The sequence below is a fragment of the Heteronotia binoei genome, chromosome 5 (assembly GCF_032191835.1).
Source record: "Heteronotia binoei isolate CCM8104 ecotype False Entrance Well chromosome 5, APGP_CSIRO_Hbin_v1, whole genome shotgun sequence".
NCBI classification, from domain to species: domain Eukaryota; kingdom Metazoa; phylum Chordata; class Lepidosauria; order Squamata; family Gekkonidae; genus Heteronotia; species Heteronotia binoei.
In genome coordinates, this window is record NC_083227.1 from 111,744,130 (window position 1) to 111,757,483 (window position 13,354).

At 43.6% G+C, this 13,354-nt stretch overlaps 1 protein-coding gene across 1 annotated transcript in view; it reads left to right on the top strand.

The window, feature by feature from the left end:
- The window catches only part of USP4 (ubiquitin specific peptidase 4), a 72,345-nt gene that overhangs the window by 7,872 nt on the left and 51,119 nt on the right, over positions 1-13,354 (top strand). Inside the window, exons 3-5 of the mRNA XM_060240071.1 lie at positions 4,148-4,278; positions 8,484-8,610; positions 12,507-12,652. Of these exons, the coding sequence (XP_060096054.1) occupies positions 4,148-4,278; positions 8,484-8,610; positions 12,507-12,652 (404 nt within the window). The remainder of the gene's footprint in view (positions 1-4,147; positions 4,279-8,483; positions 8,611-12,506; positions 12,653-13,354) is intronic.

A 13,354-nucleotide genomic window follows, 5' to 3' on the forward strand; every position in this document is an offset into this window, starting at 1 on the left:
CGACTGGATGGAGGGTTTGAGGGATCCGAAGCAGAAATCATGTGGATCCATGAGGATCCGTGGTCCAAAATCATGTTTTTGGTCCCTCATGCTGCCACGAAGACGTGGAGCCATGATTTTTGTGGTGCAGACTCTGCTCATGGACATGATATGTGACTGGATGGAGGGCTTGGGGGGATCCGAAGCAGAAATCACGTGGATCCATGAGGATCCGTGGTCCAAAACCAAGTTTTTGGTCCCTGGCGCAGCCACGAAACCATGGATCCATGATTTCTGTGGTGTAAACTGTGCCCATGGACATCATATGTGACTGGATGGAGGGCTTGGAGGGATCCAAAGCAAAAATCATGTGGATCCATGAGGATCCGTGGTCCAAAAGCAAGTTTTTGGTCCCTGGCGCTGCCACAAAGCCATGGATCCACGATTTCTGTGGTGCAAACACTGCCTATGGACATGATAAGTGACTGGATGGAGGGTTTGAGGGATCCGAAGCAGAAATCATGTGGATCCATGAGGATCCGTGGAACAAAATCATGTTTTTGGTCCCTGATGCTGCCACGAAGACGTGGAGCCATGATTTTTGTGGTGTAAACTGTGCCCATGGACATGATATATGACTGGATGGACGGCTTGGGGGGATCCAAGGCAAAAATCATGTGGATCCATGAGGATCCGTGGTCCAAAATCAAGTTTTTGGTCCCTGGCGCTGCCACGAAGCTGTGGATCCACATTTTCTGTGGTGCAAACACTGCCTATGGACATGATAAGTGCCTGGATGGAGGGTTTGGGGGGTTCCGAAGCAGAAATCACATGGAACCATGAGGATCCGTGGTCCAAAACCAAGTTTTGGTCCCTGGCGCAGCCACGAAACCATGGATCCATGATTTCTATGGTGTAAACTGTGCCCATGGACATCATATGTGACTGGATGGAGGGCTTGAAGGGATCCGAAGCAGAAATCACGCGGATCCATGAGGATCCGTGGTCCAAAAGCAGGTTTTTGGTCCCTGGCGCTGTCTCGAAGCCATGGATCCACGATATCTGTGGTGCAAACACTGCCCATGGACATGATAAGTGACTGGATGGAGGGTTTGAGGGATCCGAAGCAGAAATCATGTGGATCCATGAGGATTCGTGGTCCAAAATCATGTTTTTGGTCCCTGGCGCTGCCACGAAGCCGTGGATCCATGATTTCTGTGGTGTAAGGTGTGCCCATGGACATGATATATGACTGGATGGATGGCTTGGGGGGATCCAAGGCAAAAATCATGTGGATCCATGAGGATCCGTGGTCCAAAAGCAAGTTTTTGGTCCCTGGCGCTGCCACAAAGCCGTGGATCCATGATTTCTGTGATGTAAGCTGTGCCCATGGACATGATATATGACTGGATGGATGGCTTGGGGGGATCCAAGGCAAAAATCATGTGGATCCATGAGGATCCGTGGTCCAAAAGCAAGTTTTTGGTCCCTGGCGCTGCCACGAAGCCGTGGATCCATGATTTCTGTGGTGTAAACTGTGCCCATGGACATGATATATGACTGGATGGATGGCTTGGGGGGATCCAAGGCAAAAATCATGTGGATCCATGAGGATCCGTGGTCCAAAAGCAAGTTTTTGGTCCCTGGCGCTGCCACGAAGCCGTGGATCCATGATTTCTGTGGTGTAAACTGTGCCCATGGACATGATATATGACTGGATGGACGGCTTGGGGGGATCCAAGGCAAAAATCATGTGGATCCATGAGGATCCGTGGTCCAAAAGCAAGTTTTTGGTCCCTGGCGCTGCCACGAAGCCGTGGATCCATGATTTCTGTGGTGTAAACTGTGCCCATGGACATGATATATGACTGGATGGATGGCTTGGGGGGATCCAAGGCAAAAATCAAGTGGATCCATGAGGATCCGTGGTCCAAAAGCAAGTTTTTGGTCCCTGGCGCTGCCACGAAACGGTGGATCCATGATTTCTGTGGTCCAACATCTGCCCATGGACATGATATGTGATTGGCTGGTTATCTTGTGGTGGCCCAAAGCAAAAATCATGAGGATCCATGAGGATCCGTGGTTTGGAAACATGTTTTTTCAGTGCTGTGGCGCCACCAATTCGTGGAGGCATGATTTTTCTGGTGCTGCCTATAGTCTAAGAGAGGATCTACAACATGATGGTGGTTTGATTTCATTTCACCATAAAAATCATATGAATTCATGAGGATCTGTGCTTTGGAAGCCAGTTTTTGCACTGCTGAGGCGCCACGAATTCGTGGAGGCATGATTTTTGTGGTCCTGCCTATAGTCTAAGACAGAATCTACAGGATTAAAGTGGTTTGATTTCATTTCAATGTAAAAATCATATGAATTCATGAAGATCCGTGTAGATCCGACTTTTACCCAGACCCTTACTTTGTACATATCAATTTATATTCTGTTTCTGAAATTCAAATAATTAGACAGGTGACAACTCATGATATTTTGATCCTTTGTATCAGTTGTCATGGTTTAGTGCAGAGACAGGTTTGTTGAAACCTGCTGAAAATCAATACCAAACCCTTAACCCTTCTTTTTCCCCTTCATGTTGAGGAAAGATGTAGCAAATCTTTTCCTTGTAAGAAACCTATGGAAAAGATTGTATGCTTCTATAAGAAACTTCTGATGTTTGCTCTTCACGTCTGTGCATTGAAGTCTTTGGGTCATAGCAATGCAGGTTATGTTTTTCACAATGAAACAACAAACAGGTAAATATATTAAATGCTATGGATTGTGCTTTCTTACAAAGGAGGAGTAAGCTAATCACAAATATGTAAACTAAGGTATTTAAAACAAGATATTTGCAAATAATTGATAGCAACCAGCTTCAGCCTGTTTGTTTCAAAGCCCTGCAACAGTTAGTATATTATTCTTTGGAAGAAGTCCAGTGTAGTGGTTGATTAGACTGTTGGACTAGCTAGGAGACCCAGGTTCAGATCCCCACTCTGTCACAGAAGCTTGTTGGATTTGTGTATCCTTGCATTCAGCCTAACCCTCTTCATAACAAAGTGTCACTGCTGAAAAAGCCCTATCTGTAGTTACCAGCCACCTCCCCTCTGAAGGCCCAGAGCAGGGCTTGTGAAGAAGGTGTTAAGTTGGGTGGTATGAGAGGAAGCTGTCCTTTTGATAACATAGCCACAAGCCATTTAGGCTTTAAAGGTAAGAACCAAAAATTTGAATTGTGCCTGGATGCAGATATGTGTAGGGAATTGTCATTGACAACAAAAGAGATGGCAGTCATTGTTAATTTGTTGGCAAAGTGTCCTGATGAGTTTCATGGTCACTTTTCCTGCCCAGTATTAGTAACAGCTGCAAAACAAGCTTGTGAAATGTTGATACAGAGTTCTGTGATATGGTTTTGTAGGCCATATGCATAGCAAGAGACCCTTTCTAACTCTTTGGAATAGTTTTGGTAAACTTAACAAAGTTTAGCAATGCATATAGTTACAGCAGTTGCATCATATATAAGCGAAGGAATCCTCTCTGAAACAACTTCCATTAATTGAATGAACCAGGGTGTTTTCCTTCCATTTTAAAAGTTGTGTTCTTTAAGCAGAAGTCCTGTTGGTGAAATGAAAGGACAGAGTACTTCATTTATACCATCTCTTCTGACACAAGTAGTCTTTTGATTGTAATCTGAGGGGATTTTCATTTTTTCGTGGAAATGTTCAGTAACTACCAACTCAGCGATTAAAACCAGGCTGCTGATTTACTTGTTGATAGCTTTCATGACAGATTATGGAATTTTAAAGTGATGCGATCATACAGTGTAAGACATCCAGAACAGCATTTGTTTTAGTTATTTATTATGAGCAAATAAGTTTCTGAAACAGCTGATGAGTTTATGGTGCAATCCTAAAAAGAACTACATTCTTCTAAATCCACTGACTTCAGTGGATTTAAAAGGATGTAACTGGTTGGGATTGTGCTGGGTCTACTGATGCAAGTGTTTTTTTGAGCACTTGTTTTCTTAGGCAGCTGCTGTAGCCATGTGTGTAGAGATTTTCAAAACAGTCTGAATTCACCTGCCATTTAAAAGGATTTTTTAAAAACAAATGTAAATAAGACATTTGAATTTTCATGAAGAGTTTTGTCTTCCTTCATATCATTGTTTTTTTCTTTTCAGATTCAGAAGCTCAAACATTGAAAGAGCACCTAATTGATGAGTTGGATTATGTGTTGGTTCCTACTGAAGCTTGGAATAAACTAGTAAACTGGTATGGCTGTATAGAGGGACAACAGCCAATTGTCAGAAAAGTAAGTGTTCATGATCCTTGGGGGATTTCGCCTAACTGTATAAGGCCACTTTCTCCAACCATCCCCCCTGCCTTAAATTCACCAGAATAAAGATGAAATATAAATATAGGTATCACTTCAGGTAATCCCTCTAGGTATGTTGCATTGTTCTGAAGAACCCTTAATGCAGAATTCTTCTCTTCAGAATAGTGTGGCAAACTGTAATCTTTCAAAGTTTTATGGAGGCTGCATAAAACCTTCCTTTATAGCCACCTATTAGCTAATGTGGAATGGTGAATAGGGGGTTGTTGTGCTGCTTAGATATTGAAATAGTTTGCAGTCTGAAGTCATATATTAAGGGCCTGTTCACACATGACATGTTGATTTCCTAACAGTTGTGTATGCTACAAAATAAACAGAAGGTAGCATGTGTATGTTTTTCAGACATGAAGACTAGGAAAAAACATTGTAATATTGTAAGTATGTTTTAATGTATGAGAAATATATAGAGGGGGGAGGTACTTTTAAAAAGATGTCAATTCCTTTGATTCCCTTGATATTCTACTATACCTAAATTAAATAATCCCAGATTGTGCTCGAGGAAATGTCAAAGATACTTTGCTTTTAAAGCAACAGATATGTGATTTGTTGTATAGGTCTTCAGAAGTTCCTGCTCTTGTTGGTAGTGGAAATAATTTTTTTTTGTAATATCCAGTAGCTTTGAGGGCAATCCTAAGTAGGTCTACATAAAAGTAAATCCCATGTTATTCAGAAGGGCTTACTCTCAGGAAAGCATCCTTAGAATTGTGGCCGTAGACATAAGTTTTCTTTAAGTTAGACCTTAAGTACAAGAAAGATAGGGAATTGGCTGTGTGACATTTGTGAATCATTTTGCAGATAAAGTCTTGTCATTCTGCCACAACTTCCCAGCCATGTTTGATTCAGTAAGGGATCTGGGAGCCCCTTGCCTGTGTTCAGGTCCAGTTTTGGATCATTTCAGCCTGCTCTCCCAGGATATTGACAAGATCCTTGTAGCTGTGAAACCAACCACTTGCCCCCTTGATCCTTACCCATCGTGCCTAGTTAAAGCCTGCAGTGACAGGGTAAGGATTCCCCTGAAGGAGATTATCAGTTTGTCCTTGTACATGGGGACTTTCCTGAGGGCTTTGAAAGAGGCAGTGGTCTGTCTTCTCCTGAAAAAAAAAATCTTTGGACCCTGTGTCCTTACAAACTACTTCCTAGTTTTGAACTTGCTGTTCCTGGGTAAGGTAGTGGAGAAGGCAGTGACAACGCAGCTCCAAGCTTCCTTGGAGGATGTTAACATCCTGGATCCCTTCCAGTCTGGCGTTCACCCTTCCCATGAGATAGAGACAGTGTTGGTCACCTTGGTGGATGATCTCTGGAGGCATATGGATCAAGGTGCATCGGTGCTGCTGATACTTTTGGATCTTTCAGCAGTGTTTCATATGGTTGACCATGACATGTTGACCTACCACCTTACGGATATAGGGATTTGGAGCTAGCCTTACAGTGACTGACCTCCTTTCTCCAAGGTTGGGAACAGAGGGTGGCACTTGGGGGAGAATTGTTCCAGCAACACCCATTAGAATGTGGAGCGCTGGAGAGAGTGGTTCTTTCCCGGATGTTATTTAACATCTACATGTGCCCCCTTGTCCAGATCATCCAGAGATATGGGCTGGGGTGTCACCAATATGCAGATGACACCCAACTCTATCTGCTAATGGATGGCTGCCCGAACTCTGCCCCAGAGGAGCTGGGTAGAGTGTTACAGGCTGTGGCTGGATGGTTGCAACAGAGCAGACTGAAACTGAATCCATCAAAGATGGAGGTCCTGTGCCTGGGTTGCAGGGGAACAGGATTAGGGATCAGGCTCCCATCCTTTGATGGGGCGCCATTGGTACTGTCGATAGGGATGAAGAGCCTGGGGATATCCCTGGATGCCTTTGTGTCTGTGGAGGCCCAGATTACCACCACTGCCAGATCTGCTTTTTTCCTCTGAGGGGGAGGTCAGGCAGTTGGTTCCATATCTTACCCCCTGTGATCTGGCCACAGTGACCCATGTGATGGTCACTTCCAGGCTGGACTCATTTTATGTGGGATTGCCCTTGACCCTGCTCCAGAAACTCCAGCTGGTGCAGAACACATCAGCACAGATGTTGACATTGTTGCCTGTAAGGGCACGGATCCATCATGTGCTGTGCAAACTGTATTGGCTGCCTGTCGAGTACCAGATCCAGGTCATGGTATTGGTGCTCACCTTTAAGACCCTATATGGCCAGGGGCCAGCATACCTTTGAGGCTGCCTTTCCCCATATGAGTCCCGCAGGTCTCTGAGATCAAGAACCCAACACCACTTGGTGGTCCCAGGGACATCTGCCTTGTCTCAACTAGGGCCCAGGCCCCAGCCTAGTAGAATGAGCTTCTTTTGGAGATCCAGGCCTTCCAGGATCTGCTTCAATTCTGCAGAGCTTGTAAAATGGAGCTCTTCTGCAAGGCTTTCAGCTGAGGTCGCAAGCGTCATCTGTTATTGGCCTCCCCTCCATTCATCGATAGGGGGTCCGACAATCTTTGGACCAGAAGGCCACTGCTATAGAGGCAGGGCTTTTAAACTATACCATATTTTAACTGCTGTTCTGTTTAATTGTCTTATTGTGATTACTCTTTTAAGTGTTTTACTTATGATGTAACCCACCCTGAACCTGCTTTGCAGGAAAGGTTGGGATATAAATTGAACTAAATAAATAAGATGAACTTCCCATCCATCAGATGCAAAACACATAGTTTTATTAGCAGTTACTTTTATAGACTTAACAATACCCTTCATTAATACTTCCCAATACTTATGTTCCTTGACATCCCTACTGCTGCATATAGTGGGTATTTTGCTGGGTTGGTGCCTTGTAACATAGCCCTAAAGGAGGTTTAATAAGCTATGTAGATGTGGCAGAGATACTGCAGACCACACTGGGGGCCCGCTAAAGGATCAGTGAAGTATAAGGCTGGAGGGCATCCTGGTTTTGGATTTTTTAAAAAAAAAATGTTTTTGAATTACTAGGTCAAAATGTAACTCAAAGAGAAGATGAAAAATTTATTTGATGCTTTAACATGCTGTTGTTCCAGAATGTCCTTCAGCTTTGTCCTTCAGAACCAGATTGGTGTAGTGGTTAAGTGTGTGGACTCTTATCTGGGAGAACCGGGTTTGATTCCCCACTCCTCCACTTACAGCTGCTGGAATGGCCTTGGGTCAGCCATAGCTATCGCAGAAGTTGTCCTTGAAAGGGCAGCTGCTGTCAGAGTCCTTTCAGCCCCACCCACCTCACAGGGTGTCTGTTGTGGGGGGAAGAGATATAGGAGATTGTAAGCCGCTCTGAGTCTCTGATCCATGCTGGATCAGACCAGTGGCCCATCCAGTCCAACACTCTGTGTCACATAGTGGCCAAAAAACCCAAGTGCCCTCAGGAGGTCCACCAATGGGGCTAGAAGCCCTCCCACTGTGCCCCCCAAGCACCAAGAATACAGAGCATCACTGCCCCGGACAGAGAATTCCAACAATACACTGTGGCTAGTAGCCACTGATGGACCTCTGCTCCATAAGCTTATCCAATCCCCTCTTGAAGCTGTCTATGCTTGTGGCCGCCACCACCTCCTGTGGCAGTAAATTCCACATGTTAATCACCCTTTGGGTGAAGAAGTACTTCCTTTTATCAGTTCTAACCCGACTGCTCGTCAATTACATTGAATGTCCTTGAGTTCTTGTATTGTGAGAAAGGGAGAAAAGTACTTCTTTCTCTACCTTTTCTATCCCCTGCATAATCTTGTAAACCTCTATCATGTCACCCCGCAGTCGATGTTTCTCCAAGCTAAAGAGCCCAAGCATTTTAACTTTTCTTCATAGGGAAAGTGTTCCAACTCTTTAATCATTCTAGTTGCCCTTTTCTGGACTTTTCCCAATGCTGTATCTTTTTTGAGGGGAGGTGACCAGAACTGTACACAGTATTCCAAATGAGGCCTCACCATCGATTTATACAGGGGCATTATTATACTGGCTGATTTGTTTTCAATTCCTTTCCTAATAATTCCCAGCATGGCATTGGCCTTTTTTATTGCAATCGCACACTGTTTAGATTGTGATAGTTTCATTAGCAATAAATCAGTAAAACTATCTGGATAGTTGTACTTGGTTTACAGAAGTCTTTTTTTCATAGGTTGTAGAGTATGGTCTGTTTGTGAAGCACTGCAAAGTAGAGGTTTATCTTCTGGAGCTGAAACTGTGTCAGAACAGTGACCCTGCTAATCTTATAAGCTCTTATTTCAGCAAAGGAGACACTGTTGGTAAGTAATGTTTGTTAACTTCATTGAACATTTTAGAAGCAGCCACTTCTAGTACCTCCAAAACTGAATGGGAGTCTTGGACATTGTAAAAAAGCTTTAAGATGCAGCAAGGCTCCAGTTTGTTTTTGTTGCTAGCATTTCTGCCTTGCTGGGATTAGTCCCATTCAGTAATTTGTTTGAGAACTAAATGGGGCAGATAGTCTTATTTTCTCATTCTGTTTTCAAATGCTACTGAAAACAACTTGTTCTCCATCTGTGAAGTAGAAAAGAGGAAGAGTCCAATAGCATCTTAAAGACTAACATAGGGACTCATTTTGTTCTGCCTGCATCTGTGAAGATGAATGTGTTGTTTTTTTGGTGTTGCTTTTATATGATCATAGTTTTATATTATCACAGTGTTATCTTTCTTCCTGGCCTGATAGCATGTAGTCTGTGGAGACTGGGAAGCCTCAAAGTGGCCAAATGCTTCCAGCCTTTTCTTTTCCCTTCTCGGTGAAGTTGCAGGGGCAGGATTATGGGAAGAAGGGTTCCATTTCAAAATGGGGGTGCAGCCATTCTGACAGGTAGGCTTTTGTTGTGATCATAAGGAGACATGTGAAGAGACTTTGTCTGGTCTCTGAAGGAGGAAGAGCCTGGCACAGGGTCAGAAGAGAGGTGATCATCCAAATTAAGAAGAAAATAATATGAAATTATCAGTGCTAATATGAAATTATCAGGGACTGTTGAGATATTTCTGCCTATTTTTTCAACATCAGATATGTTGTAGACCTAAGGAAAGAGGATACAGATACATGCAGGGGTCATTTCATAGAAAAAGAGGTGCTGGAGCTCATTAGCAGAACTCATTTCTATATGCCACACACACCCTTGACATCACCAGAAGGTGTAGTAATTTATATCAGTTTAGCATCTACTTTAAAATGCTTCTTGAATTATAATTGTCATAACAAATCCTTACTCCAGTCATACTTTCTAAATTACTTCCTCCTGTGTGGCCACAGTGGCATGATGAAGATTTCCATCTGTCTGCTTAGTATGTTTTGGTTATTTTCCCATTTTTTGTGGGGGGAAATATTAGAAAGTTTGTCAAATCTTAGAGTTCAGCAAAATTCTCACAGGGGGTTTGAACAGTGGGGCCCAGAAGCAAGTATTTTTTTTGGGGGGGGGGTGTAAGAAAGAAAAAGCACAATAAAATTTAGAGGTTCTGGTGCTCTTCTCCTGTGAGCGCCTGTCCAAAATGAGACCTGGATATATATATTTCATTTTCTTTGTGCTCAGATGCTGCAGAAAATTACTGTTCAATTAAATGCTTTTGGTAGCTGTATTCATTGATTGCTTTTATTCTTTAAGATAAAACTTTTTTCTGAAATTGAAGTTAATTTGGTGTTTGCAACCATGGGGGGAAAATACATGTCCTGTGGCTTGCATTTATCAAGGTATGCAAGATGGAGAAAGCCCACCTAACTGATATCTCTTATCAAGTGAGATTTCAAGAATTTCCCCCCTACATCTACATTTGTTGAATAAAGGAAGGGATTGTGGTTTTGGGTTTGTGTGTGTGTGTGTTTTGTTTTGAGAGAGAGAGGGAGAAAATGTGGCTGTAGTCAAATGGCAATTATGTTAGCAGCCCATTGGTGTAGAGTAAACCCTATTTAGTAATTTATTATTTTGTTCATTTATTTCATCAATTTATATCCCACCTTTCTCTCCAATTGGGGGCTCAAAGCAGCTTGCATCATTCACCTCTTCTGCATTTTCCCTTCATGACAGGTCTGTGAGGTAGATTAGGCTGACAGTGACTGGTCCCAGGTCATCCAGCAAGCTTCCATAGTCGAGATTCAAACTTGTGTCTCCCAGATCCTAATGTGACACTCTAGCCAGACTGGCTGTTTGTGAAAGAGGATGAGTGGGAGGAAGGTGGCAGAGGTGAACTTCTTATCAGGCCCGGCACTAGGGGTGCTGGCGCCTGTAGGCTGGATGGCTTACCTGCACCTCCCCCATAGAGTCTTCCTCGTGCGCGCTCTCCGATGACTTCATAATGATGTCATTGGGGCGCAGCGCACCCCTCCCCCCGACTGCTGAGCCGGCAGTCAGCGCAAGCGGGGGCGGGTGGGGAAGGGACGGTGGCATTGATAGCAGGCAGGGGACAGTGGTGGGGGTGTGGGGTGGGGAGGTGATGGCGGGAGTGGGGAGGCAGCAGCAGGCAGAGGACAGTGGTGGGAGTGGGGCAGGGAGGGGACAGTAGGGAGGGGACGGCGGGGGGTGGGGAGGCGACAGCAGGCAGAGGACAGTGGCGGGGGTGGGGAGGCGGCAGGCAGGGGACAGTGGCAGGGAGGGGACGGCAGGTTGCCTTTCCTGCAGGGGAGGAAGCCCAAGAGTGAAGCTGAGCCGGCTCCCTTTGAAGCAGAGAAAGGCTGAGTGCTGGCGAGGAGCGTCTTCAGGTGCGGGGAGGCAGCGGCAGGTGCGGGGTTACAGGAGGACAGCGGCGGGCACGGGGAGATGTGGCACCTCATGGTGCCCCTAGGTGAAGTGGCGCCTCAGGCGGCCACCTACTTGGCCTATTCCTACGCACCGGCTCTGCTTCTTACTGTAATACAATATGAATAGAGAATCACAGATAAATGACTAGCAGGGGAGCCCCTAAGGGTTCTGTGATTAAACCAGCCTCATTATTAAACATAACTTTCATTGTACTTGAAGGATTGATTTCCATTATCAACTTTTAAGCCTGTGGAAACTTCAGAGAAACGGAGGCAGAGAGGCGCCGCCTTCGTAGCTGTCTGCTACTGTTGGCTTTTTTCTACAGCAGTTTGACTTGTGAAGAAGACTCTACTTTGCCAGTTCTTGGCTGAAACCATTTGGAGGCCTATTGGTCCCAAGAAAGACTGTGCATATTATAATACTTCACCTGATTTTGTCCTTATAAAGGACTGAGCATACTGTATGACTTCACCTTATGTACAATTCACTGCTTTAAGTGGTTGTTTATGTTTCCTTTATAAATTTCAATGAAAATTTGTTGATTATATTGGAGGCTGGTTTAATCACAGAACCCTTAGGGGCTCCCCTGCTAGTCTTACTGTAATACGGCATCTTGAGACCTTGTCCAGCAGATTAAATCCCTAAATTCCTCATGGTAAAAACAAGGTCCTATGGAGTTATTTTATCACTGAGTGCAGAACTGCAGTTGAATACTTTATGGTTTACTGTGATATCCAAATTATGTCCCGTTTACTGTGATGTACAAATTCTGTCACTTAACAAATTGGACCAGTCTTTTTCTCATTAATCACAATGCTAAAGCATGGTTTAATCCTGAATGTTGTGACATTAGATTTTACTTTAATCTTCCATCATGGCTGTGTTTGTGAAGGGAGGAAGAGAACTTGTAAACCTGATTTGTTTAGCCTTATTCCCCTCATTAACAAGCCACAAACATCTGTGATGTTGGAATAGGATCCTAGACAATGTTCACTCTAAGCTACAGAGTCTCGTGAGCAAAAATTCTACTTTGTGAGATACTGGAATTAAAGTTATGATACTGACATTAAAGTTATGAGCTACTGCATAAATTAGTGTGCTCTGGGGTCATCCCTTCTGAGCTAAGACAAAAATGTGTGAGCTGGAGGTTAAAAATCTGTGAGCTAGCTCACGCTAATTCAGCTTAGAGGGAACACTGTTCCTAGATACTATTTAATGAAATGGTTTTTCTTTAAAATAAAAATTCCATGTTTTCCACAATTCATATTATTCTGAATTAGCAGAAAATTAGTGTGCATAGGCACAGTTAGTAATATATCCATCACTGCAAACAAGTCAACATGTGCAGGCCCTTAGTGTAAGATATTTTCCTTCAGATATGCAGCATATAAAACTTGTTTTTTTTTCCTTAACAGCTACCATTGAAAAAGAAATGAGAAAGCTATTTAATATCCCAGCTGACAAGGAGATTAGGCTATGGAGTAGATATATGAGTAATACTTACGAGCAGCTAAGCAAACTTGACAGCACTATACAAGATGCGGGACTCTATCAGGGACAGGTAAAATACTAAGCACTCCTAGTTGTTTTTGGAAATGAATACTGACTGGGGTCATGCACTTGTAGGGCAGGGGAGACTGTTTGGAAATATCACCCTACATCCCAAAAACTAACTTCAGAGACTTGTGGAAGCTGATTTCTCCTGTTCTCTGCTTTCCTTTAGTTGGCACTTGGCTACTTTCCACATCCTTTCCCTTCTGGAGCATAGTCATAAGCACATTTTTTCAGGATTTATTTACAAAGTCGTATTTTTCTACATAAGTTTCTGCGTAGTTTGCAGCTTTTGCTGGGTCCAGCATTGTTAGACATAATGGTGAATGGGAATCTGCAACAAAAATTGCTAATTGAATTGGCTGTTTCGGTTTGTTGTCTGACAGGGCAACAGGAAAACCCCAGGAGGAATAGAAATGTAGGAGCTATGCAATATTATTGTTTGGGCAGGTCTGGGGAAGGTAATATGATACTTTTTCTTTCCCTGGAAACTTTTGCCACATCTGCTATGTTGTGCTAAAACATTCAAGTTTTAGATGGTCCACCCCTAGTCTACTTGAAGAGTGTGGGGTTGGAGGTTTAAATTCATACAGCCCTGTTGCTAGCCTTGGATCTGAGCCCTTTATCACAACATAGTAGAGAATGAAGGAGGTTTCTTGAAAGGGAAAAGGTCCTTTTCTGAAACTTTCCCCCTCTCAACTGGGGAGAGACT